At 42.9% G+C, this 27,991-nt stretch overlaps 1 protein-coding gene across 4 annotated transcripts; it reads left to right on the plus strand.

Moving 5' to 3' along the window:
• The first annotated feature begins 585 nt into the window (after positions 1-585).
• cep170bb (centrosomal protein 170Bb) lies at positions 586-27,805 on the plus strand. 4 transcript variants are annotated; one of them, XM_011492083.3, is made up of 19 exons: positions 586-814; positions 4,246-4,382; positions 5,132-5,221; positions 6,337-6,415; positions 6,666-6,724; positions 6,846-6,963; positions 8,143-8,244; positions 10,586-11,098; positions 12,933-13,981; positions 14,225-14,401; positions 14,521-14,635; positions 14,827-16,545; positions 17,015-17,255; positions 17,332-17,494; positions 19,624-19,761; positions 20,439-20,527; positions 22,631-22,724; positions 22,804-22,855; positions 24,537-27,805. In XM_011492083.3, the coding sequence occupies exons 2-19, from the start codon at positions 4,278-4,280 to the stop codon at positions 24,710-24,712; spliced, it is 5,079 nt and encodes a 1,692-aa protein (XP_011490385.1). In that variant the 5' UTR covers positions 586-814; positions 4,246-4,277; the 3' UTR covers positions 24,713-27,805. The 4 variants fall into 4 exon arrangements, with proteins under 4 accessions (XP_011490385.1, XP_011490386.1, XP_011490387.1 ...); XM_011492084.3 differs by having other exon boundaries at positions 12,936-13,981; XM_011492085.3 differs by lacking the exon at positions 19,624-19,761.
• The last annotated feature ends 186 nt before the right edge of the window (positions 27,806-27,991 follow it).

Consider the following 27,991-nt stretch of genomic DNA (forward strand, 5'->3'; position numbering starts at 1 on the left):
AAAAATGAGTTTAATCTTTTTTTATATATCTCTTAAAAAGATTAAAAATAAGAATGCCATGAAACATTTAAATTGTCAAAATATGTGAACTGATGTAATTTTTCCTTCTTTAATCTTTGGATACTTGAAGTTAGTTCTTACTTATTGATGCATCCAATGTAACTTTGGTTCTGCTCACAGCTGAACTGTTTGTTCTTGTTTTTTTGTGTTCTGGTTGTTTCTTTCCGTTATGCTTAGATTTGGATATATTTCTTCTTCATTTACATCATATGTAATGTGACCAAATGTTTTGCAATAATTTCTAATTTGTCAAGTAAAAAACTGCTACACTTTGTGTTTCCTGTAGGAGACTTCTGCCTTATTTTCTTCAATGAACAGCAGTAGCATGGAGGCTTCATGTGAAATGTCTCATCAGTAACCGATGCTTCATAATTGGACAGTTTGATGGCACACAAGTGTGATTGACTTGGAGTAACATTAAGTTGTTTAGGTGTTCCCTGTATTTTTTGGGCAGTATAGGCCATGGTACACACCCAAGAAAGGTGGTTTTCCAATAATTTGCCCCTGCGCTTTTATTCTGAAATTCTCTGCGACTCCTTCCTGATTGGTGGCCTTGAGCGTGGTGCGTGCTTGTTGACGCAGCGGGTGGCCTGGAAGACTCAGCATTGTAGCAGCGGCAGCATCACGGAACCGATCCGCTTCCCGAGTCCGGTCCTGCGGGAACCGCTGATGCTCTGTCCGCGCAGCAGCGTGTCCGTCCAGCCTCACAGCGGTGGAGAATCGTGGAGGAGCACCTGCAGCATCTGAGGGGGAGGTAAGAGGAGGAGGAGGAGAGGATGAAGGCAGGGCGTGGGGGACTCACTGAGCATCAATCTGCTCCTCTGTCTGCGGCTGCAGGCCGCTCCTCCCCGGGCCAGTATCCGCTGATGGATGCTGCTGCTGATCCCCTGCATCCTGGCGTCCATGCGCGTGCATGAGAGTGTGTCCGGGCGCGGTCGGCTTGAGGTGGTCATGATGATGCCGGGGATGTGCGGGACAGATGCTGCATGTGGGACTCATGCATTTATTTAGCTTCAGGGCTGCAGATTTTCCGATAAAACTGCGTGAAAGCACGCGCCGGTTTTCACGCACGTTTTCAGAGAGGCAGGAGAGACCAGGAGCCCGCCAGTCCGTCCGGCCCCCAGCCGTCTGTCATGTTGCTGTGCGCGGGTTTGAGGAACATGGTGTGATCAGAGCATGAGCTGCTTTTTTCCTCTAGCTATCCTCGTGAGTCATGCAGGTGACCCCAGCATCATGGCCACAAAAACGGAACAGATCCCCGCTGCTTCACCTCACCTGCTCCACCTCCTCCATCTTTGCAGCCCCTCTGGAGCCCATCCTTGTTTTGTCTTTGAAACATCTCACCAGTTTCTCAGCTAGAAAGCAAAACATCTTCCATCAGCTGCTTTGAGGTAGATCTACTTGGAGCTTCTGTGTCTGATGCGATGAGAGCAACAGAGGCAACGCTGCCGCCTCATTCTGCATGTTAGAGGCAGAGATCTGACCCTGAATTTTTCTGGAATGACCTAACGTCATGATAGCTGGCTTCAGTGGCTTTCATACATACCCCACCATGTCTTCTGGGTGAGGCTGTAAAGTGAACAGCGTCCCTTCATTCTCATGGACCAGAGGAGAGGAGAGGGTGACGTAGGAAGACCCCAAACCATCCAGATGTTTCATGGTTCATGCATTCTATTAGAAAGTTACACCACTTAGAGAACTGATCTTATTTATCTGTTCGTGTGATAATTGTTTGGTACAAATAGCTTTTGTAAAACAAATTGGTCAAAAAGGTCATATATTTAATTTTGTATCAGATGATGTGAAAATGTCATTTCTCCAAACCAGCCTCTTTAGGAAACAAAGGTATAAGAAAATGACAACAAACCCTTAAACTGCCTGCTTGATTAGTAAAAAACCAGGTAAGACAACAAGATTGGCTCATAAACCTAGACTTGTAGCAAATTCACAACTGTTTCATCTCTTCATAAATGACTTCAGCGTCTCAGTTTATCTCATAGAAACATCAAGACATCTCTGAGAAAAGCTAGCAAATGTCTGGATCGTTTGGAACATGCAAAAGTGTGTTAAGAGGCAAATATTATCATTTAATTCCTGAATGTAATTAATTTGTAATTCTCTCCAGCATCATCCTCAGACACACAAAGGAAACGTTTACAAAGAACCAGCAGGAATAGAGCGGTAGTTTACGATTTTTATGAAGGTACAGTTGAACAAAAAAGGGATTTTAACATTACAAGGTGAAAATAGAGAAAACGGACACTAGGAACCAGAAAAGTGGATTAGGAAGCAAAGATAAACACAGATGTATCTGAAAGTGAAAAAGTGATGTGGTAAAGCACCTCTTCCTTTTCCAACTCTTTGTTTACTCACGTTTATACAGGAGGATCTGTGGCATGATGGGAGATTTGACCACATTAGGACTTTTAGAATTAAGTTGGGAAACAGGTTGGGGAGGTTTTAAATTGTGTTTAGTTCCTAGGAACAAGAAGAAATAGTAAGAAAATATTGTACCAGGTGAGCATATTGCTTAGGAGTGCAAAGAAGGATCACAGCACAAAACACTTGCTAGAGTTCCAAATATGAAAAAAAAAATATTGCTTAATTGCTTTAAAAATATCTGGGCTCCAATTGTATGTTTTGGAAATTTCCTTTTGTAGGTTTTGTGTGTTTTCCTTTTTTATTTTCCTTATTTTTATTTTTTGTTTTTTGTTTATGGCTTTAAGTTGAGTCATGGCATGTGAACGTTACATCTTCTTCCTTGAAATGTTTAAGTCCATGTGCCAAGACACAACTTCAAGACAATGTCCCCGCATGAATGAGAATCTTCACTGACATGTTTATTTAAGGTGTGTGGGGGTGAAACAATTCATTTTAAGGATTAGATTCATGTCATAAACTGTGGTGGATGCTCTGATTTATAGTCGATTGTTGGTTTATTTTGAATGATCAGATTCTCTGAGCTAAAGTGGATCCAGATCATCTTCATCCAAACTTCCAGCAGTCAGACTCAGACAGAAATTCCTGCTACTGAACAGTGAAGTTTTCCAGATTCTTGGATTTCTTCCAGATCATCAGGTGGAAATGAAATCTGTGTCCAAACAAACAAGTAAACTAGAATGAATGTCAAATCCATTCACATGTTAGTTTCCTAAAGTTCACCACTGTTGTTTTTCCACATCCAAAGAATCCAAAGGGAACATTCTTAGAACATTCTAGACACTGGATGCTCACATGACTTTATTCAAGTCTGTCCACACTTTGATGGACTGATCCGTGTTTGATGACATCACATGTGTTGATGGCTGTGATAATGACTCAATGAAAAACTTGCCTCAGACAGATTGATGTGGTTGGACTGTAGGAATACATTTCGATTCATCGATTAAGTCAATTAATCGTTACAACCTAATAGTCTCATTGTAAACTTCCTATCTTGTATTATTTGTTTTCCAGTGACAAAGATTGTTCATCAGTTGATTGTGACCAGTGCTCTGCATTCACACCGATTTTGACCCTTTAATCCCATTTTTTCCACTTTGTATCCCATAATACCACCTTCCTTTCTCCTTCCACTGTCTATCCATTATTTTACCTTTCACAATATTTTTTACTTCTTTTTGCTGAGCTGCACACAGGAGTTTTCATCTGCTCTTTCATTTCCCTTAAGTCCACCATGTTCCAGCACCCACAAAAATGCAAATACAATACCTGCTGATTATGTTAAATATGTCTGTTCCATTCCTAGTAAAACATCCGGTCCACATTCTGAATCACCACTTTTGATACTGGATAACGAGGAACTAGATTTCTAAGTGATTATAAACCCAGTCAAGGTCAGACTGATCTTTTAGACGTGTGGGGAGGGGCTGGTAAAAACCAGTCATTACAGTCAGGATGAGTGCAGATGGTTCAGGTGTGTCACCAGTCCCCGCCTCCAATCTTGTGCACCTCTGGAGAAAAAACACCTGCAGGTAAAGGCCAGAGGACAGCAGTGGCAGAGACAACCAGAAGATGGAGACAAAGGGACAGAAACCTGACAAGCCATGACAGAAGCAGAGTGTTTGAGGACGTTTTCAGTCATTACACTCAAGTGCTGTTTCTCAGAGACGCTGGGGCTTCTTATTCGAGGCAACTGCCAAGATTTGAAGGATCTCTCTCTGTGTCTCTGGATCTATTTCCCAGGATGCTCTGGGGCTCCCCACTGTATTGTGAAGATGAGTGTGACATCATGGTTCCTGGTGAGCAGCTCAGGTACTCGGCACCGCCTCCCTCGAGAAATGATCTTTGTGGGCCGAGAGGACTGTGAGCTCATGTTACAGGTGAGGTTTCTGCCATGACAGGGGTTCAGTGCACAGGTGAGCATCTGGAACAGGTCAACCAGCCTATAGCCACAAGGCCACGGGAAAACAGCAAGGACAAAATGTCGCACATCAGTCATGTCATTTCCAAAGACAAGTATCCACAGAAGTTCAGTAAAAATGCAGCCTTTTCCTCTGAAAGCAACACGACGAAGACTGGCTAACAGTTTATGTGACAAACCAGAAACAAAATGACCTTCCTTCATACTTCTGGTGTAGTTCAGAGATCGCAAGTGGGCACTGGGCCCTCGGTCAGAACCTTGTGGTTCTGAAGGGACCTGCTAGCCAGTCTGCCAGTACTTGGAGGTGTCTGACTGAAGCAACGATTAGACTTCAGAATCTATTTTACATTCTTGTGTAGTTTTTTGTTTTTGACTCTGAACCTCCAGAGGTGCAGGTTTGCCTCCATTTTCAGCTTCACAGCAGGAGCATTCCTACAGAACCATGTGGGATTCAGCCATTTTTGGATTGGCTGAGACAAATATTTCCACCAATTTGTCTGCCAACCTGGTTGTGACATCACTCTACTGTGTGTGCATCCATGTAATCCTAAACTCAACCAGGAAAAAAAAGAAAACTTATCAGCAGGGCTGTCCTCAGAACATTAGAAAACCCCAGTGAGTGTTTAGAAGGCACTGAATGAGTCCACTCTCACCCGGATCCCTGTGCTGCTGTGGTTTGCTGATGGGAGGCTGCGTCTGTGTCCACAGTCACGCAGCGTGGACAAGCAGCATGCTGTCCTCAACTACAACCCAGCGACTGACGAACATCTGGTGAAGGACCTGGGCAGCCTGAACGGGGTGAGGAGCCAACTCAGAGACAAGAACATGACGTTCTGGGGCAGCCTGAATCAGCACATCACAATCAACACAGAAACATTGAAAGAGAAAGGCTGAAACACATGAGAGTGTGAAATTACTTCCACCCAGTGAGCAGCAAAAGGCTGTGTTCCCTTGTTTATCGTGGGAGATACGTTCCACAATAACCTGTGATAGGTGAAACCTGCCAAAAAGGATTACCGATGTTTTAAGGCTGTACAACTCCTCACTACACACTTTATCCACTTTTATCAGACAAACGTGAACATTTTCACATGTTTCTCTCTTGTTTAAACTCTCAAAATTCAAACTTCATAGAAAAAGAAGTCCAGTATTATAAAAAGAAACCAAAATATCTGCTGGCCATCAAAGATTTATTTAACTCTGTTAAGATGCAAGAGAGACGCGGCATGGTAGAGATTGACTGAAAAGATCAACAGCCAATCAGGATGCAGAACACAAGGCGCTGTAGAAGCAGAGACAAACAAAAGGCGTACAAAACTGCACTGTAAATAATCTGCAAAACAGTGACCTGCGTGCAGCGAGGTAACACTGTACACAGTTCTGCCGTTTGGTGGTTACACACCTTCCCATCCAACATGGATGGATGAATCCTAGGGTCACTCACTGAAGACCTATGAAGCTGGGTGTTAGCTCCCCAGTCCCAACTCCCCTAAATATCATGTTATTGATCACTGATGATTCTACAACCACTTGTCCATCAGAAGGCCATGCCCATCTTTGACTGCTTTCAAAGCAAAAATATGTATAAAAGAATAGAGTTTAATACAATTCTAATTTAGTTCAGTAATCTTCTATATTAAATGTGAATATTGGTGGTGAAAGGTGTCTTAGCTCTGTTTTAAAATGAATGAATACTAATTTGATTGCGTAACAGCCCACTTAGTGGTTTCTCCAGCAGGTAGACTGATGGAGTAAGTGGGAAAAGAAAGGATGTCTTGTTCCTTTTTGTTCTTAAAAACAAACAAATACATATTTACAATTCTTCTTTGATTTGAAAATCAGCCACACGTAAGTGGACTTTCATGAAGAAGTCTAGAGTTAACATGTAAACACATGTACATTATTTTCTCCAGACGTTTGTGAACGACCTGCGGATCCCTGACCAGACCTACATCACCCTCAAACAGTCCGACATCATCCGCTTCGGATACGATATCCTTCAGTTCCACACATGCTGTGTGTGTGGAAATTAGCAGACCGTTTTCCAGCGCTCCTGATAGTTGAGAGTGGTGGTTGGGAAGAAGGCCAGAGGTTTTTGATCAGATGCTGATGGTGAAATCTAGGGTTAGGGGTATCATATTCATAAAGCTGAATTTTTAGGTTAGTTTTAGGTTAGGTTTCCTAGGCTGTGTGTGAGTGTGTGTTTGTAAGGATTCAGTAATTTCCTGAGCTACCCCCCCACATTCTCATGTCTACGTACTGGAGAAGAGCCAACACAAAGTCCCAGAGGAGGCCCTGAAGGTCAGTGTGTGTGCATGTGCGAGTGTCAATGTGAGTCTTTGTTTTTGTGTGTTCCAAAATCTGGTTGTGTGTTTATGCTTGTGTGTGCACGTCCAACCCGGTGGTGTGTTTGTTGTTGCAGCATGAAAAGTATAGCAGTCAGCTGCACATGAGTCTGACGGCTGTGGAGGAGAAAAAGAGGGAGGATCAGGAGCAGATCCGTGGTGAGCGGACGCAGAGCTCCAAAAGCCTGACACAAGGTAAAAAAATGTGCCAACATTAAGATGAAGTTGGCTTGGAGCACACGCACCTGTTTGCCTTGTTTCCTACTGCCTCATGCATTTTGTACTTTTGAATCTCAGCTGATTATTAGATAACTTTTAAAATAAAAATTCAACCAATTTTTGAAACTGACATTCTGACATTTTGATCTAAAGTATTGACCAGGAACCGCTCTCTGACCCATCTCTGGAGGTGGACTTGGTTCGTTTCCAATCGGACTGAGCTTCAGTTCCCTCTGAGGTTCCTCAGTCTGAATCCAATCCGTCCTCGGAGCGGAACAACTGAACCAAAACGGCCACCGTAGCCGACGTTAACAGAGTAGAAATGAAGGAAGCAATGAGCCACAAACAAATGTAAAGCAACGATTGTCAAGTTATCAAACAGAAACATTAAAATGTTTATTTTAACCCAGCTGGAAACACTTCAAACATGCTTTTCTGTGTCTCGTTAAGTGTGCTGCTGCTGTGATGTCACCCTAAAAGCCACCTTGTAGTTTCTTAACAGAATTCTCTTTACACTCACTGGAATGTGGTCAAATGAATGGAGGCTGATTTAAACAACTTTGAAGGTGACACACATCACGTCTCCCTGTTTCCCATAATCTATATGTCATGAACACTTATCAGCGTACCTTCATACCTGACGTCTCCTCATCACTGCAGTAGCCAGCATCCTCTGAGTTAAAGCTCACACGGCACGTCTCCTAGCCAGTTACAGCCTTGCAGCATGAACCGCCGTTCCAAAGTAACAAGTAAAAGTGTTGTTCTCCACGTTCAAAACTGGCCATGGAAATATAAAGTTTTAAGAAGTTAACTGTCCCCATAAGAATTGTGAAGTGCAGCACGTCCGTCTTTCTCTTGTTATTTGGACTCGCCTTCAGAGTTCCTGGCCAATGACTAAAGAGATCTTTGGTCACGTGGTTTTGTTTACCAGCTTTGGTCCATAACAGAGTGGTCTGCCTGATGCCAGACCAAATGCAACGTTCATGACTTGATCCGGAATAAAGGATTTTTTTCAGTCTGAATTCACCCTAAATCTCCAGCCTTAGTGTACACAGAAACCAGGTGGCCGTCTATAAGGGGGCTGGAACTCCATATTTCCTGGAAAATATTTTAACACCGTTCAATAGTGTATTTATGTGTGTGTCTCTGTGGCAGAGGCTCCTGTGAGTCGGCCCACTCCTCTGTACGGTCAGCCATCCTGGTGGGGGGAGGAGGACTATGGGAGTAAAGTTCAGAGCAGCGAAGAGCCTCTTCCAGGTAAGCAGTTTTTTTTTCTGATACACAAACAAATGTTAAAAACTTGACTGTTTTATCTGTGAGATCATCAAACAAGTTCTTCATCCTACATAAGTTTCCTGGAAGTGAAGAGTCGTACCTGTAACAGTAGCACAAAGTGCAGATAAAGCAGTCAGAAATGTAGAAACGTAACCTTTAGGGATCATACAGAAAAACAGGACTCGATTTCTTACATGTCTGTGTGCATAAAAATATCTACCATCCAGCACAAATCAAGTCGCACATAATTGGCTAAACAGCTTGTTTGTTAACTAGACAAAATAATCCAGTTCATTTGCTGATGATGGTTGTCATTCATCCAGGTCATGTTGTCTTGAAGTTGAGTCGTGGTTATTCAGACTAAACTTTAAGACTACAGTTTATTTTTGCACATTTGCCTTTCTTAAGGCATGCACATGCACCACTATGGGTCAACCCAACATTACCCTGTACGGGGTATTTTGCCAATAGAGGAGCTCAGGTGTGTCTTGCTGTTGCTTTGAGGCTCGTGCAGCCACCTCATGAAAATGGAACATACGGTTGTCATGCATGCAGTGAGTTTGTCATGAAGCATTTGTAAGGTAAGTTACATGCACTTATGACGCATGGGGGATGCTGTCATGGGATGCCCTTCAATCAGCATTCCAATGAGGTGTGTGAACAGGCATTGTAATACACATGGGGTGTGCACATGGTACGTAAGTACATGTTAGAATCTCAGATTGTCTAATTTCCTAATTCCTAACGCTGAGCACAGAGATGGTCAAAGTGCACACATTTTGTGTGAACAAGCTTCCTGTGCAGTGTGTGGGTTTTTTTTTGGGTGGGGGTGGGGTGGTGTTAAAAAAAGAAGAATCTGTGTGTCTGTAATCTGTATCTTACTTATCCTTACATCAGGGATGTCCAAACTTTTTACAAAGAGCTTCAGTGAAGTGAGAATGTGTGACGACCAACCATTCGGCCTGACATTTCTAAAACCCTTATGATAACGTTAAATGCAAATGAATCAATTTTATAACAATTCTATAGCAACAGGATACGTTTTGTTTCTTCACATGGAACTGAATGCATTTTTACCAAAATGACTGTGAATTTTGTATTTAAAAACCAGAAGTAAATTAAGAAGAAGTCTGTCTGTAGGAAAAAATAAACAGCGTGAAATTTGGGTTCACATCAAATGTTACATATTAAGTACATTAAATGCTCATGGTAAACTTCTAAATTCAAATCATGATCAAGAAATAAATGGTTATCTTATTCAAACGTACAAACCAGAGACTCAATGTTTTAGATTTCACTAAGAAATGTTCAAATTCTCTACTTGTCCGGAAGGCTCCTGCTTTCAACTTTCCTTTTTATTTTTGACATTTTAAAAAATGAACAGGAAAGGTGTGACAGCAGGGTCCAGTAACAGCGTCGGCACAGGTTTACAGGTGCCTTAGGTGTTGTTTAAATGTTCACTTCAACCTCTTGCCTGCAGAAGAAAATATGCATGAACATTTTCGTCTTACCGGTTGGTCAGCAATCCTAAAATGTCCTACAGGGCACTCAGGTGGCCCGTACAGATTTGCTTATTCTTCACCTGCAGACAGCCCATACCTACCCATAAGGGCAGTTGTGACTGAGGCTTAAAATTTGTACAATTAATGTTTCTGGCAGAAAACGCATTTAGCTGGTGGGATTAGACGTGTATAGATTCATATTTTCATGGAATATGATTTACCAAACAGTAAACCAGGATTGCAGCTGTTTCTGGGCCTGTATTTTGCACCTCTGAAAGAAAGGTTCAAACTGAACCAACTTTATTGACAAACATCTTCTAGAAAGATGTCAGAGTACCGGTAACTAAAAGTGTGCCAGAGTGTCTCTCTAAGCAGTCTCTACTTATACTCTATTCTCCACTCTCCCCTGCTTCAACATACACATTCTATAGCACTCCTAAAGTGTATATGTCCTTGGTTGAACTAAAAAATGTTGTGTTTACATCAAGAAATTAATAATTTCCTGTCAGTATTAATGTTCATTGACAGGAAACATATCTATGATCTAAATAGAGAACAAGAAGAACAGGGACATGGTTTTCTGTGTGGGTGCTTTGTGGAAAGTGTTAAACAAATGTTTAACATGAAGTCCTCATCAATTCAAAAACAGCACAAAAATGGAGATGATTGTGTGTCATAGTTTGATGAGCATGGGGTTGCAATGATGATTTTTTTAAAAGTGGTTTATTTTTTCTGCTTCTGGATGCCACCTATCTCAGGAACTTAATATTTTCTCGCTCATATATACATTCATCCAGTATTGTGTGTGTGTTTTTTGTCAGATGTGCAGAAAAGCACCCCATCTGTGGATCCAGGCCTGTCCGGATCTCTCTCAGATGCACAGCCAGACTCCCTGTTTCCTTCATACAACTGTGAGCCCAGCTACTTTGAGATCCCCACCAAGGATTTTCAGCATCCTAAATCCATGGGGGTGGAGCTCCACGAAATCCCCACTAAGGACACGGACACACTCCTGACCCTGCCCTCCACTCCTAGCCCCACCCCTCCTGTTGTCCAGAGTCATGCGTCCTTCACTATTGAGTTTGATGACTGCACCCCTGGAAAGATTAAGATCAAAGACCATGTCACTAAGTTCTCCACCCGGCAGCGGAGGCAACAGGCTTCACTCACCAAGAACAGCATCACCCGTGCACCTGCAGAGATGATGTCAGCAGAGAACAAAGTGGCTGATTGGCTAGTTCACAGCGATGTCAGTATGATCAAAAAGATAGCTCCAAGCGAAGATGTTTATAGCACCAAAAGTGATCTTGCTGTGAACATCAAGATGCTCAAAGGTAAGAGATACCTTAGAGCCTCATCTCTTTTTTCAGGGGGGTGGGGGGAATTCAAAAACTTTTTTTAATGTTTTCTACACATTCCTACATCCTACCATCTGTATTTATCTGGGCTAGGGACCGGATAAATACAGATGGTTTTTGTCAGGAAAGGCATCCGACGTCAAATCTTTGCCAAATAAAATATGTGAATCAGACCTTTGATATCCATACCAAATCGGTCAAGGTTACCACTTACATGGGTGCTGTTCACCAACAGGGTGCTGGTAGAAACTCGACTCAGTTGGTCAAAGAAGGAGAGGAGGAAGGTCCGTTGGTAGGAAGACATATGAGGAAAGTCATGAGAGTTGGACCGAGAGAAGGGACTTTGAATGTTGGAACTATGACAGAAAAAAGGTAGAGAGTTAGTTGACGATGCAGAGGAAGAAGGTAGACATACTGTGTGTCCAGGAGACCAAGTGGAAAGGTAGCAAGGCCAGAAGTTTAGGAGCAACATTCAAGTTGTTCTGTCATGGTGGAGATGGGAAGAGAAAAGGAGGAGGAGTTAACTTAAAGGAGGAGTTTGTCAGGAGTATTGAAACGGTAAAAAGAGTGTCAGATAGAAACGGAAGGTGTGATGTTTAATGTTGTTAGTGGGTTTGCCCCCACAGGTAGGATGTAACTGGGGGAGAAGGAGAAAGTTGGACCTTGATGAAGTGACGATGAGCATCCCTAGAAGTGATAGAGTAGTCATTGGTGCAGATTTCAATAGACATGTTGGTACAGGAAACGGAGGTGATGAGGAGGTGATAAGCAGGTTTGGTATCCAGGAGAGGAACATAGAACAGATGATGGTTGGTTTTGAAAGACAGATAGAAATGGTTGTAGTGAATATGTTCTTTGAGAAGAGGCAGGAACACTGGGTGACCTATAAGAGTGGAGGTAGAAGCACACAGATAGACTACATCTGGTGTGACCTGAAGGAGATCAATGACTACAAAGTAGTGGTATAGAGTGTTAACAGACAGTATAGGATGATGGTGTGTAGGATGACTCTGGTGATGAAGAGGATACAAAAAAGGGCAAATACAAAGAAGAGGACATTCTGGTGGAAGCTGAAAAAAGAAGAAGAAGCAGTGGAAACAGACTCTGGGTATTCAGGAGGTACTCCCAGATGACTGGATAACTACAGATGATGAGATCAGGGAGACAGGTATGTGTGTACTTGGTGGTAGAATGAGGAGGTGCAGGAGTGTATATGGAGTAAGAGGCTAGCTAAGAAGAAGAGGGACACTGAGAGGACTGAGGAGAGTAACCAGGAGTACAGGGAGATGCAGCGTAAGGTGAAAGTAGAGGGGTCAAAGGCCAAACAAGGGGCTCATGATGACTTGTATGTTAAATGTTGGGTACTAAAGAGGGAGAGACTGACCTATGCAGATTAGCAAGACAGAGAGACTAAGATGGGAAGGACATGCAGCAGGTTAGGGTGATTAAGGATAGGGATGGTGATGTATTGACAGGTGTTAGTAGTGTCTGGGAAAGATGGAAAGAATACTTTGAAGAGTTGATGAATGAACTCTTGGACATAATAATACATGATATTATTCGTGTGGATTTCAATTTTCTCTTCTATGCTGTGTGCTAATAAATAAAAGTTAATCAAACTTTTCTTATGTCTACTATCAGATTTATTCATTTTTAAACTTTGGTCCAACAACTTCCAGTTCAGAGAAAAAAGAAACCCTGTACAATATTAACTCTGTACCATGATTAGACTCTCAGATGCTCAATCCTGCTTGACTAAGTGTTTTAGACTAGCACAATGTTGCATAGGACTGATGGTTTGTGCTGTTAGCAGGTCACCACCATGAAGATGGAACTCAGAGCGATTCAGAGGATCCAGTTTCCAAAGACAGAAGTAAATCTTTTCCTACTGTCCAACCAGAGCAGTCAGAGAGGTCACAACAAACTATCCAGTCAGGTCCACTTGCTGCTCCAGCAGAGGAGCTCCACCAGCTCCTGCAGTATTCTCCACCTACACCAGCCCCAGCATCACAGGTGGCTTCCAAGCCACTGTCCCAAAGTCCTCCTCAGCCTCCATCCCCTACAGAGATGACTAAACAAGCCCTCCCTGACCATCTCTCTCAGCAGGCCTTCATCATTGAGTTTTTTGATGACAATCCACGGAAGAAGCGTTCACAGTCCTTCACTCACAACCCTGCTAACACTGACTCTTACTCTACACTCAAGACAAAACTGGAACGAAGGAAAGGTGGGGAGAGGCCAGCATCAGTGCATGGTCAAGTCTACCCCACCCAGCAGGTAACCGTTCCTCTAAAGGGCCAAGGTCATGGAGGTCCCCAGAGGTCTAGCTCTCTTAAGAGGGAGAAGACCGAGGGGGAGGGTGCTTCGTCAGCTTCCACTCCTCGGTCTACATCAGGAATCATTATAAGGCCCTTTGGCAGCATTGGTAAGAAATCAAAACTCTCCCAGGAATTTTCTGCAGAAATCCTAAAAGACTCTGGTGAGAAAGACATTTCTCCTACCAGAGACCATATGTCACCCCCTCCAAAGTCTGCACCTGCCGAGATGGTTACTCCACATTATACACGGATGACATTTCCACAAGAACCTCCAGCTCCGTCTTCAGTTTCCTACCCCACATCCCCATCACAGCCTCTAGAAGTGCTAAAGCCCCCATCCTGCCCTGTTAGCAGAATTGACTTTTCAGGCCACATATCTGAACACCCCATGTCCTCTGGTGTCTGTAAAGGAGATCCCAAAGATTCCCAGAGGATTGTGAAGCATGAGGAAGATGACAATCTGAGTGACGCTGGGACATACACCATTGAAACTGAATCCCAGGATAAAGATGTAGAGGAGGCTCGCAACATGATTGACCAGGTAAACCACAAGCCTCTATTAGGGTCGTGGATGAGCTGCTTGTTTGTGTCTCAGTGTGGTTTTATTTATATGCAGTCTGTCAGTTGCTGAGATCTTTTGTCCTGATCACATTTCTTTACTAAAATAAATGCAAAAGTCAAGAAAAGTTTTTTCCTTACATATTTGTAGCTATGTTAAAAGCCTGTTAAAGTACATGAATGTAACCTTTGAAGTCTTGTTGTCTCTTGCTGTCCCCACCAACAGGTGTTTGGTGTCCTTGATTCTCCAGAGTACAGTGGTTCTTCACCTGGGGTCTACAGACCCGTTATAAGCGACCACAAGGATGAGCCAGATAACTTGCCCTGTGTTGATAGATCCGCGGAGTCTTTACATAACTTTTTTCATGTTCCAACCGTTTCCCCCGCAGCAGCCCACATAGAGGTAAACTGAATAAGATTTGGCATTAAAGCTGCAAGTTGCGGTCCTGTTTTGTAGAGAATGGATGTTTTTGTTCTTTACTAGTTTTTGCTGGGGGAAGTTCACCATATTTCTGTCCTCAGGTTCCTGTTCGTTCAACGGATCTGGAGGAACCAAAGTGGGTTTCCCACTGGGCCAGTTTAGCTGACAGCTGTGTTGACAGTGGTTCCACTCTGCATCAAGAGGGATGTCTAGAAGGTGGCCTGTTGCTCATATTAACCTGTGATGAATGCCTGCTTGATTATTCACCAACATTAATTGCTTGGGATAGGATTTGAAGAAAACGTCATTCATCCATTTTTAACCGGGCTCTGCAAATTGTGTCTTTACAAGAGGTTGGGTTAAAATATTGCTGACTTAAACCAATGGACCAATGTCTTGTTTTATAGATTTGCACTACATGAGCCACTCAATGGGAAACTTCAGCTACGATAACTCTGACCTGGAGTTGAGCCACAGCGGCAGGACAAGACGACTGCTCCCTCAGGTGCCTCCAGAGAAGCTGGATTGCATCACACCGACCATCTCGATTCGACACGAAGCTCACCTAATCCAGACACCTTCAGACAGAGCTTCTGCTCCAACCCACACACAGGACTCCAATCAGTGCCTGTCTGTTCAGGATGATGTTGACCCTGACAGTCTTAGTGATGCAAGTCGCTCTGATGATGGACGAGTTCTGGAGAAAGCAAAGAACAATCAGGTCAGGAATGAAAATATACCCCTCTGTACAACAGGCCTTCAATTTAAACTCGATAAGAAAGTGCCTCCCTTCAACAAGTCCACTTGTTTTTATATTGGTTCTGATGACTATCCAAGCAAACCGGATAAGGCGCTAGTACAGACTGAAAGAGTTCGAGAAATCTCAGCAAAAGCTCCCCCTACAACAGTTCTGGTCCGCCACCTGAGTGAACATGAAACCAAGAGGGAAGGTATCAAGGCCAACAGCTCTGCTCCAAACCTCCAAACACAAGATAAGGATGCCACCTCTGCTAGGGACGGTTGTATTTCCTGCTTTGTTCGGCAAGAGAGTTTCACTAAAGACCAGACCAGGGACACAGTGCAGATAAAAAAACTTCCCCACATCTCTAGTCAGCCATCTATCAGAGACATGGAGCAGAAACAAGAAGATATGCATGACAGCCAGTTCTTTTTTCAGGAGCCTGCATGTACTCTGTCCATGCTAGAGACAAAAATGTCCTCATCTGGTTCTGGTCGGAGCTCAAAAAAGGGGGGTTCCTCTAGCCAAGTGGACAATTCTCTTTCAGGGGAATCCGATATGGACTCGGCAAGCACAGTGAGCCAGGTCAGTGGTCAAAATGCTCCAGTCAGCTCCTCTTCTAAAAAACGTGCAGCTATTAGCATTCTCCAGAAAGAAAAGTCCTCTTCCAGCAACTCCATCCAAGTCAAGGGCCGGCAGCCCAGTGCTCGAGAACGGCTTTCTGAGAAACGTCGTAACCAGACAACACATGATGCACAAGGTAAAGCCGATGCAGGAATGCGATTGCAGATGCGCCGCAGTGCAGGTAACTGTGGCTCTTTGGATCTAACAAAGCATGGTGTGCTTTCAAACTCAAACGATTCATCTTCGTCAAATCTGGAAAAGCAGGGCCCATCCACTCGCACCAAGAAAAATGTTGCTCCTAGTCAGAAGGAAGACAATGGAAAAACACCAAAGACAGCGACTCAACAAGTTCTAACAAGATCCAACAGCCTTTCGGCTCCAAGGCCAACTCGAGCTTCCATGTTGCGACGTGCACGCCTGGGTGAGGCCTCAGACAACGAGGGTACTGAAACTGACCGGGCCTCCCAGAGTTCTGACCAAACTCCTGCACCAGCCAAAGGTTCTGCTGAAGGGAAAAAGCTGTCCAGGTTGGACATCTTAGCCATGCCTAGGAAGAGAACTGGTTCTTTCACAGGTCCTAGTGACACAGAGTCTTCCTTCACCAGTCGTTCTGGATTCTCTAGTCGCAACGTGGAAACTGCTGCCTCGAGCAGGAAGATTTCAGTGGTTGATTCCCGCCAGTCTGCTAGTAGAGGGTCCAGAGGTCCAGTAAAGCAGCCACTGACCCGAACCCGTTCAACTGGTGCAAAATACTCTAGCAGTGGTGAGCAATGACTTTCTTTTTGTCTACAAAAGTTTGATAGAATTACCAGATGTCTGCTTTTCTTCTTGAAAAATCTCTCGTCTTGATGTGGATTTATCTTCCTCAGCTTTTGTGACTTCACTTTTTGAAGTTCGAAGGCGAGAAATTACTCAGCGAGTACCTGGTCATGTTTCTAAATGTTGCTTTAGAAACTTTTCTGTGATAACATTACCCAACAGCCACTCTCAGTGGCTCATTGGTCAGACTCAAGTGAAGATTATTGATGTTTGAATGGACATTTATATAAACAAATAAATGTGAACCAGCCGTCTTCTCCGGGTCCTGTCTCTGAAACAGTTCTATAAAAGTATTATTGATTGCCAAATGCCCTTTTTGGGCAGTGTTTTTTCCCCCAGTCACCAACTTGCCTCAACACATCAGTCTCATGCTTTGGGTGCATTGACATTACAATAATTTCTAATGACTACAGGTACGCGTCGAAGACAGAAGGGCTCAGACTTCTCTTCTTCTGAGGAAGAGTACGATGCAAACCCTGGCACATTTAAATCCAAACGTTCCTCAAATTTGACCACCTCAGTCCAGACTCCTCACAGCCAGCGGACTGCTGCCACCAGATCCAAGTCTGTGTCCTTGGAGACAGAAGAAGATGATGACCAAAATGATGCTGATCCATACCAGAACTGGTCTACACATAGTGCAGAGATTGCAAAGTAAGATCCGTGCAGCTTGCTGCCTGGTAATGGAAGTCAAACCTGCCCATTCACACTTTTACCCTTTCTGCTTCAGACTTAGTCAGGATCTAGCCAAAGATTTGGCCATTCTGGCAAAGGAAATTCATGATGTTGCTGGAGACGGGGAGCCTCTGAGTCCTGAAGGGGGCACCACCACCTCTACCAGTTTGTTGCCACACACCAACACACCGGACTCCACCATTTCTGCCAGGGACGAGGTGGGTACTGGAGAAACTTACATAAATCATATGAACTTTTTTGAAAACTGGGAACACAGATGTACTGTTTTCATAACTAGCCCTTCGGCCTGTTCTCCTGCTTAAGTCTATAGTTCTGCTTTAATCCGAGGACAATGACTGCACATTGGGTTTTCAGCTCTGTAGAACTGTGTTGTACAAGAGTTGAAAAACCCATATGCAATCATTGGAACTTGCTATTTTAAAGGCTATGGCACTGGCTGCTAAAAAATAAAAGGAAGTGAAAGAAGACCTAGAAGCAGAAAACAGGAAAGTACAGTATGTGCCAACTTTGTTCATCTTGTTCAGTAACCTGAGATAAAAGGTTACTCTTTGTATGAACTAGCAATGGCTGGCTGCTGTAGTGATGTGAGTGATACAGAAAGGGTTTGAAAACCAACTTTGGTAAAGTTTTTTTGCAGTTAATGTTATCAAATGATTAACTTGACAGGAGATAGAAATAATCCTGTACAATGTCTCCTATTCTTACATTATTTCGGACATGTAACTACACTGGGTAAAATCTAAATATTTCCAAATCTCATCATAATTTTCATTTAGTCAAAGACTGATTCCAGTCTGGAAATGAGTAGTCACTCTCTGCTTATCGTTTTCGTGACTTGATATATCTTATGTTCAAAAAACTCTATATTGATCCTGCCTCAAGATCTTTTTCTTGTTGCTTAACTTATTTTTGATTGAACTTGTGCACTTTTAACCAGTTAGAATTCTTTCTTTAAAAAAAAATTGGATAACAATTGGAGAATCCTTATTAAAGTCTAACAAAATCCAACTATACAGCAGCTGTGATGATCAGTACACTTTAAGCTGCAGCCAGTTGTGTTCCCAGTTTAGATGCACCAGCTGCACCTTTGTAAATGCTCTTGTGTATGGTCTGTGCTTTAGCTCTCATTTCTCTGTCCTGCAAATGCCATTTGTTCCAAAACCTCTGCAGGTTACAACCATCTTAGTTGTAACATGTGGTTGGTCACCCTATCATTGATCCATGACTGTGCTTGATTGTTTTGAAGTTCAAGCAATTCTTATTCAGTTTCTCATTGATTGATTTGTGTGAGACATCATTACCACAAACCACTGAGGTGTCAAAGCTCACCTTAGCTGTTATCAGTAAACAAAGTTCTGCCCCAGAAATGTCAATGGACCCTAACCCCACTGAACTGATTCATGTTGTGGTTTAACAACATGGTAAATGATGACTGGGTTGAAATTTCAGTCTCTCGTTACAGTTTGTCTGCACTAAAATAATCCAACACCAGTATTTGAGATCCACTGAGCAGTTCATTTAAAGAGGACTACTGATTATAGCGAGAAGGAGGGTCTAACATGACATCCCTCTCTCAATGGGGTTCATCATCTAAGTTGAAGCCCATTGAGACAACTATGTTGTAAAATTGGACTATAGAAATAAAATTGAATTGAATTCCTCTGAATTTGTATTGCTGGGACATTTCTAGCCCTCTTCTCCATTTTTTACTACCCGACATGATAAAGGAAAGCTGTTCATTAAACTGGAGTAACAACTAATCTATCAATGTTCGCTGGTGTCCAGCCCTTGTTGTCAAGGCTTACAGTCCTGCATGTTTTCCTGCGTCCTGATCACAGTCTGGGTTTAATGACCCCCATCTTCAGGTATCTTCAGGACTGATTGAATGAATCAACTTTGACCTGGAAACCCTGTTATGACTCAGTAACTCGCCCTCATGTAACTAGGTTAATGGTTGAAGGGGGTATTACAAGGGTAGGGGTGGTCAGAAACCAGGAAGCCAGAGATCAGTGATTGCTCTCTCAGTGGTTTGGGTGCTAATGACTCTGTTGGTCTTTCACCATCAATGAACATGTTTTGCAGATTGGTATGATTAATGAGGCTGTGAGTGTGAGGTTCCCCTGCACACCCCCACACCTTCCTGTGACTATGGTGATTTATCTCAGAAAAGGTGAAATGCACTGGTGCCCCCCAGCTCTGCAGTGACACGCCCACCTGCCGCATGCCTTCACAGTGCACAGCCTTCACCCACCAGCACCTGGCTGGTTTGCAGTCATCGTTCCAGGGTTGGATCACAGGAGCCAGACTCCCTCTGTTCTCTTTCCAGCTGGTCCAGCATATCCCTGAGGCCACTTTAAACCACCAGAGGCCTCCCCCAGGTCCTGCTGAGGTCTTGGACCTGGACGCAAATATGAATGAGCCAGAACCCACTTCTAAGCAGTGGCAGCCGTGGAGCCACAATGAGGTTGCTGTCTTGTTCTACTGAGGCCCGTTTCACACTGCAGTTCAGAGGGATTCAGCATGATCTTCTCTCCAGAACATTTCAGGGTGTATCTGCTTTATTTTCCCAAAGTCCATCCTCCATGTGCGCATTAGTGTGATTTCAGTCCTCTGTCTAAATAGTTTTAGTTCAGCTCAGCTGAATTATGTTAAAGTATTTAACATATATACCTGCCAAGGTGGAGCTTCTCTGACAAAAAAATCAACAAAACAGTTTTGGATGCAGAACAATAAATACCTACTTGTAGAAGGAAAAGGGGAGCCCAATGCATTATGGGGCATTAAAAGTACCATTGATACTAAAGGTAAAGTTGTAAGGGCGTGTGTTCTACAGCTAGACAACAGAGCTTGTAATGCAGTCATCTGCTGTTGTCTTCCACATGATGGTATTCCAGCCTCTCCCGATTGTACCTTTGCATTTTTCTAATCAAATGAATTTATCACATTTGCTAAATGACACAATCAGATGTGACATACTTTTTCTTAAAATAATTATTAAACATAAAAAAATCCACAGAAGTAAACAAAGACCGCTTGGCGATGATAGCCAAGTCTCCTGAGCTCACAATGACTGCAGTGCGTTCGGAATGGTTGCTGATGAAGAAGCTCATCTTCCTTTTTTTGTGTGTGAATAACTTCCAGGTGATGCTGGACAACGTGATGCTGAACCCCGTGTCTCAGCTCTCCCAGGCCATCCGGGAAAACACTGAACAACTGGCAGAAAAAATGAAGTAAGACCAAGTTTTATCAGCTGAGTATTCTTACAGAGCCAAAACAGATCTAATGTTCATCCATAGAGCTAGAGAAAGCAATGGTCACTTGATTTTGTCATTCTATGGATAGTCGCAGCCTTTATCAAAACAGGAGTATTGTGTCCTCTTAGTGTTAAATTCTGTGGTTACTTTGCCAGCACTACACACTTCATAAAAAGAAAATGCAACCACAAACAGGAGAGAACAGGTGGAGGAAGGTTTGAGATGTGACCAAAGAATGTCATCAAGATTGAAAGTAAAGGTGTAGAAGACTGTGGTGAGAGCATCCATGTTGTTCTCTGATGCAGAGACAGGAGGCAGAGCTGGAGGTGGCAGAGATGAAGATGTTGAGGTTCTCTTTGGGAGAAACCAGGATGGATCAGGAAAGAATCCATCAGAGGAACAGATCATGGTAGATGTTCTAGAGATAAATGCAGGGAAGCAGATGGAGATGATTGGACACTTTCAGAGGAGGAACAGTGATGATGTTGGAAAAGGGATGCTGAGGTTGGAGCTAGCAGGAAAAAGACCAAAGAGGAGGTTCATGGATGTAGAGGAGGAGGACATGAGGGTGGTTGGTGGGTGGGAGTGAGTGAGCAGAAGAGAGAATAAAGTTGAGGCGGATGATTCTCTGTGGTTCCCCCAAAAAGGGCAAAACAGAAGATTCTGGTTTCAAAGTACAATAATGAAAAACAGAAAAAAAATAAAAAAAATAATAGATGCTTCTTTTTAATCAGAACTGTTGCTGCAACTTGGCCAGAAAACTGTGTGAAATAAGTCATTACGTAAAACTGCTTTTCCAACTGTGAGGAAAAGGATATTTTGAATCATAAATGAAACTGATTGCTACACATTGAAATTCCAAGACACATGCTTACAGTCTAGATAACTGCAGTCAATTTGCAAGGAATAATGGCCAATGAAGCTTCTCATTGGACGGTTACTTCTGTGGAGTGCTTTAATTTCTGATAATGCACACTTTGTCTGCCATTAATCCGCTTAGACCATGGTCACTAACAAAAGAAATACATTGTTTTTAGTACTTTATTCCTGTTCGGTGTATAGCTTTTTCACAAAAAGCAGACTATTTGTTACATTGTTACTGGGTAACACAACAACGCACCGCTTAGCCGGCCCAGCCGGCACCAACCTCGACTGCAGTGGCAAAGGAAAGCGATATCTATGCTGGTTGTCACGACGGGTTAAATAAAGCATCAGTTCAGAGAGAAAGTTCACCTTTTACTGCTTGTTTTTGTCCAAATGATGAAGCTAAAGAACATTTATGCTATGTGACCGGAACTTCTTTTATAGGTGTGTTATCACTGTGGATTATCACTTTCTAATGCACACTCAGCAGACAATCAGAATGGAGTATTCACCCGGACCATGGTATAATGAAATAGTTAAACACCCATTCTGATGAAAATTGAGTTTTTAGTGTTTTCAATTCTGATGCATCCACCTGGAGACAAATAGATCCCTGAAGGTCTTTGTTTTCTTCATCGGAGCTGGAATCTGGATCTAAACTGGACGACTGGATAGATCTAAAATTACTCGCCAATTTTGTTGCACTGCTAATGTTGACTTGGGCTTGTGAGGGACTGTGAGAGGGAGTGTTAACAAATGGGTGACGGGAAATGGGGGCGGGTTTACTCCAAGCCAATAGTCCTGCCCACAACTCAGAGGTAAATTACTAATGAACTTCATGTCGCTCTGCAGAAACTAGGTCCTAAATCCAGCACAGGTTCTTTGATTCAGGCTAAAAACAGAAGAAAACGGAAAACCCTGTGGTTCAAATTATGACTCAAACATGTGAAAAACTGGCTCAATGGTCTTTTCAATGCAGTCTAAGGCAACTGTTTAATAAATAGTCATTTGGAAGCATTCATTGATATTTCAGATTCAGGTTTCTTACTGGATCAACAGTTTAATCCAGTAAAGAAAAGAAAAGATCAGGACATCAAATTTCTAATCTCTGATGTGTTTGGATTAGAAATTCAAACCTAAAACACCTGTATGTCTCTGGACTTGTGACTTGTTCAGCGATATTTTCTTTTTTATGTGGCGATCTGCTTGTCTCAGAGTTTTGTTCCAGAACAAGGCAGACGTCTGGGAGGAAATCGAGGCCAAGATCAGCGCTGAGAGTGAAGTTCCTTTATTGAGAACATCGAACAAGGTTGACCCACAGCGCAGCAACTTCCAATGAAAGCTTAAATGTGAGCTGCTCTCAGTGTTTTTGTTCTTTTCTTTTGCAGGAAATCATTTCCATTTTGACAGAGCTCAGAAGAGTGCAGGGACAGCTTGCAGGTAATTTTGGATTTGTTGTTTGTTGTACCTCCACTTGGCGTTTATTAATCTGTCTTCAGAGATGCATTTGTTTCTGTATTTCTGTACTTAAGCTTTAATGATGACAAAGCACCAAATTAGTGACTTTTAAGGGATCTTTTAGTCATTTGCAAAAAAGGAAATGAACCAGAAGTGAACCACTTCATCAGTTGTTTTCACGACACCACTGCACGGTGGTGGCCCCTGATTAAAGTCCAGGCTGTTACCTTGCTGTGTGGAGTTTGCATGTTCTCCTCATACATGCGCAGCATACAGCAACCAGGTGACCCCAAAAGGAATGAAGCAGGTGTTGGAAAATGGATAGATTGATGAACATATGGATTCATTATTTTTTTTACCATCGGTGCTCTTTGTCAGTGACATGTGGTGACACAAGATGAAAGAGAAAAGAGACTGTGCTGTTTTGTTGTATCTAATCTTGTTAAAAATACCATCCATATATTTTCTAAACCCCTATTTTTCCCTTTCGTGGTCACGGGGCTGCTGGAGCCTATCCTGGCCACTTGCAGGCGAAGACAGGAGACACCCTGGACAAGTCACCAGTCTATCGCAGGGGCACAATCACACAGCCATGCACTCTCACACTCACACTCACACCTATGGACAATTTAGATTAACCAATTAACCTATGAAGCATGTTTTTGGACGGTGGGAGGAAGCCAGAGAACATGCAAACTCCACACAGAAAGGTCCCCCATTGATGTTCTGGTTTAGGCCCTCCAGATGGGACTTGAACCGGGGCCTTCTTGCTGTGAGGCAAGAGCGCTAACCACTGCACCTCTGTGCAGCCCAGTTAAATGTATATTGAAAGTATTTCTCATAATGCATTTCAATCAGTCACTATTGAGTCTGTCACTTCTTTCCTCAACTGTTTCGAGCTGTTTCGTGTGGAAAAGGCTCCCATGAGGGGCCTGTGATTTACTGTTTTAGGGGAAGCATACTGTGAAAAACGTCGGCGCTCTACTCTCAGCACTCCGTTGGTTTTATGTCAGAATTAGCTTGATTGCACTGTCCGGTTTGTTTGCTTGCAGTGCTCTCTTCTCAGACATGAAAAGCTTAGTCAGGAATCTGTACACCATTCTCTAGCCTCACAAGGCTACAGTTCTGCTGTGAGCGCCCAACAGAGATGTTATAATTATTAACAATTGTCAACAATTGTTAACAATTATAACAACAATACATTGGAACCCGTTAGCCATTGGTCTTTTATGGGCAAAACATCAGCAGTAGGACTGTTCAGATGGTGACAAAATTAGAGAATGTGACAACAGAGGGGTCTAATCTGAAGCTGAAGATGAGCATCTGTTGGATTCGTCGCCAATAAACCACTGAAGTTGATATCTATATGTTAGTGATGTAAACAAGTCTCACAGCGGACAGAAGAACGCTAGCTTATTAACAGTGGTAGATGGAAAACAAAGATAGTGTTCTAAAATCAGTATAAAAGATATCAGGGGATCCCAGGATCCTTATGTTCCTCCTGCTGAAGTTGATTTGAAAAAAAAGGGTTAGAAAGGTGTTTCTTCTGACTGTCTATGTGTCGTCTGAATGACGGCACATTACTGATTTGATGTTCCGAGCTACTTTTTTTCCCCAAAAAGGGTGGTCACTTGAGAGTGTTGTCTTTCTGTTCCTGTTGCAGTCATCAACACCATTGTGGAGCCGGGTGGTGGTCTTCAGACTGCGGCAGCCAAAACATCCCCTGTTCCTCAGACTCGTCCGTCCTCAAAGCAGATAAAACCCACCCATCGAACCCAAACGCCCAACGCCAGTGAAAGTACCAAGCGACCATCCCGTGGGCCAGAGGCGTACCGTTAGACGGCCTGAGTTGGCTCCTGTAGCACCTCTGGGCAGAAAGTGTGCATCTTCACTGCCAGAAGCCACAGATCAGATAGGGCAGAGCTTTACAGAAGGAGTTTGGATCGGGTCAAATAAGAAACTTCCTCTGAGCGGCTCTTTGCCTCTAGCTCCCCATCATCTGTCTGCAGCTGGCTGTTGATGCGAGTTTCACGAAGGACAGTGGGGTGCACAGCCTCTGTCAGAGATCCTCTTCTGGACCTGGGAGTTCTCCAGCACAAATAGAGTCATCAGTGTTTCCTTGTTTTTCCGTACGGTACAGTGCTCACTGCTTTCACATGCGTTTTTGTCCCTGGTGTTGAACTTCACTGTTTTATCAAGGTTCTGCAGGGTTTTTGCCTTTAAGGTTTTGTTTCTGAGGTTTCTGTGTGCTGGACTGTGGGCCAAACCTGAGCTTCAGCACAGCTTTCCGGTCTGGCGCTACAGATGCACCGAAACGGGTGAAAAGCATCATCCTAAAGATTCAGTAGGTCAGAACAATGTAGAGCTGCTTACATGTCGCACAAGTTCCACAGAACACCTGACAGACCAGCAGAGGTTCATGCAACAGTGTTACATGAACTGTAGTATGATAGTGCACAAGTAACGTTATGTTTTAATGATGTTTGGATGCATTTAAACCAATGATTGATTGTGCCATCACAACACTAAATGTATATATAAACAGAAAGTCCAACTTTTCTGCCAGCAGTAAGGAGTCGTGCAACAACTGAATGAGCAGCGCTGCTTGGGCCTTCAACTCCATTTACTGTGAAGCTGCAGCAGCGGAATGTGATTGTTGCTGCTGTAAAGTGTCTCTTTTGTCAGTATCGTGCTGGTCTGTGAACATGCTGAATGACTCCAGAAACACTAAAGAGTGATGAACAAAGCTCTCTGAATGCAGCAGTAATGTTGAACTTCTTGAGTTTGTACACAAACTGTATTCACCCACTGTTAAAAAACAGAGATGGTGTGTCTAATCAGGACTCTGATATACCTGAGAGACATCAATGTAGTAAAGGCTGACTGTCCTGTTGGTTATAGAGTGTTCAGATCTGCTCAGATGCAGTGTTGTGATGTGCTAGCTACAGATGGAAAGATCTACAGTCCTCTAGTCACTTTATTTAGAAACTCAGTCCCACACTGACTACAGACATGTCTTCTGTCCAACAGGAATATGTTCCAGATGACCAATAATCCACAATCCGCTCATGAAACAGGACAAACCCAAAACATTTCCTTAACTCTCAGCAGAGAAGCACAGGATCCAACTATGGTTTGGTGTAAACTCTTCCCATTAATGGCGCAGTGTGACCTGCAGTGTCTACTGTCCCCCAGAGGAGAGCAAACCCTGAAAAAAAGGCCTTCAGTTCCAAATCATGTCAACAGAAGTAAATCATCCACTCACACTTTAAGACTGAGTTGATGTAAAACCTTAGTTTCACTGGAGTTTTAGTGGAGTTTCAAAGAAAACTAGTCAAGTTTGCCCTTTTGAGGAAGTCCCCCACGAAGTGATGTGACAGAAGCTCTTGTAGAATGTGTTCCCCTGTTTGTGGTGAAGTCTGTGTCGTTGGTCATTTATGTTGGAGCAGATGAGACCGTTAATAGTGTTGGGCGGATGAAATGGAAGAGGAGCATGCTCAGGAAGTTCACATCAGGTTGGTTTAGAGAATGGTGGTCAGGTCCTGTTTACCAGAGGAAAAGCTCCTAAACATGATATCTCACCATGACCGCTGACATGTGGCACTTTTCTGTGTCTTCAGAACAGTATTTTTCTGTTTTAGGTCAATTTGATTGTTTCACTGGCATGATGTCATCCAGTGACTCACAGGAAACAAAAAGTGCTTTCAGACTGGTGTGAGATCAGTGCTTTTCTCCCATCCTGAGCTTTGTTTTTTTTTGCAAAGATATGTACTGTTTAATAGAAATGAAGTGACAAATATGAGTGGCTTATTTGCCACTGTAGGCATCTGTTCTGTTTGTGAAAACAGTAGGTGTAAAAAACCCAAAGTTCAGAATTTGTATTTGGGGTGTTTTTTCATTTTTCTGAAGGGTCACATGGATGATCATCAGAGGCTCCAGTCCTGTTGACCAACAGTGACCAGTGAACCCTCTGCGGGTTGCGATGTGCTCTGCAAACACGGAACACTTCAAACCTTCTGTCTCCAGATTTATTATTTGTCTTGTAAACACAAAAATAATTGAGAAGGCTTTGCAATAGATGACAACAATCTTAGTATGTTCAGAAGATTTTGAGGTAAAACTGAAAAAAATCTTTCAATTTCAGAGCTTTGAGTTTTAAATGATCAACTTCGACGGTTTTCCTTATTTTGAGCGTAAAATCCAAATTCCACATTAAAACATATAGAGCGATTGGCTGAAATTGTTTTAATTGTTTGAGTTTGAGACCTAAAATATTCCTGCAGTGATTAAACAAATCCAGAATTCTTTTCTTTTCTACTGGCAGGTTTTATGCTACTTGATTAAAACCAGTTTTTCTGTATTTAGAAGTATTTGATCTTTTTGAAGAGGCCCCATGGTCTTCAGTGAAATGCGTGTGACAGACGTGGAGCCGTCAAACTGAACCCTGTGCTTTCATCTAGCAGACATCCAGACGTCGTGTTAAACTTTATTATCTCTGAAGAATACAAAGAAAACTGAATGAGACTTTCTGCAAAGATGTTGGCTGCAGTGGCAGGAGATGTTAGATTGTCTTTGTGTTTCTGTGTGGTTAGCTTCAGGCAGCTGACACTCCATGGCTGGATCACCAACTGTGCACTTTATTATTTAACTTGCGTTTTTTGAGAATGTACTGATTTATCAGCACAACTCCAACCAGAGTGATCATGGCTGATGTGATGTATCTACTGCTGCTATGATCATTTCACATTTGCATTGCAGTGCATGGAGCTGTGAACAAACAAGCTGAATAAACAAAGCAGACGGTTTTCTTTTGGATCCTATTTATTGATTTGTGCTGATTTAAATGCTTTTCAACTGTCATGTGTTCTTCATCAAAGGTTTGTATCATCCTGTCATTTATAATAAACTAAATTCATGCATAATGATGAAAAACGTCTGTCTGTGTTCTGCAGCCGTCGCGTTTTACATAACTAAAGTACAAGAAGAAGAAAATCTTCTTTCAGCCCAGATCCTGACTGACTTTTGCTGAAGTTCCCAACTGTAACAGAGCATTCCATTTCTGGAGCGTTTACTATTCATTTTCACTGACCGTGACACAAATTGTCATTTCAAAAACCA

The sequence above is a fragment of the Oryzias latipes genome, chromosome 24, assembly GCF_053564925.1.
Source record: "Oryzias latipes strain Hd-rR chromosome 24, Olatipes_Hd-rR_3.1".
NCBI classification, from domain to species: domain Eukaryota; kingdom Metazoa; phylum Chordata; class Actinopteri; order Beloniformes; family Adrianichthyidae; genus Oryzias; species Oryzias latipes.

What these genes read in the sequence shown, in the direction of transcription:
- cep170bb (XM_011492083.3), top strand. Translation starts at nt 4,278, where the DNA reads ATGAGTGTGACATCATGGTTCCTGGTGAGCAGCTCAGGTACTCGGCAC. An exon ending in TCCCAGAGGAGGCCCTGAAG is followed by an intron (nt 6,725 to 6,845) that starts GTCAGTGTGTGT and finishes TTGTTGTTGCAG; the next exon opens with CATGAAAAGTATAGCAGTCA. An exon ending in CCGCAGCAGCCCACATAGAG is followed by an intron (nt 14,402 to 14,520) that starts GTAAACTGAATA and finishes TTCTGTCCTCAG; the next exon opens with GTTCCTGTTCGTTCAACGGA.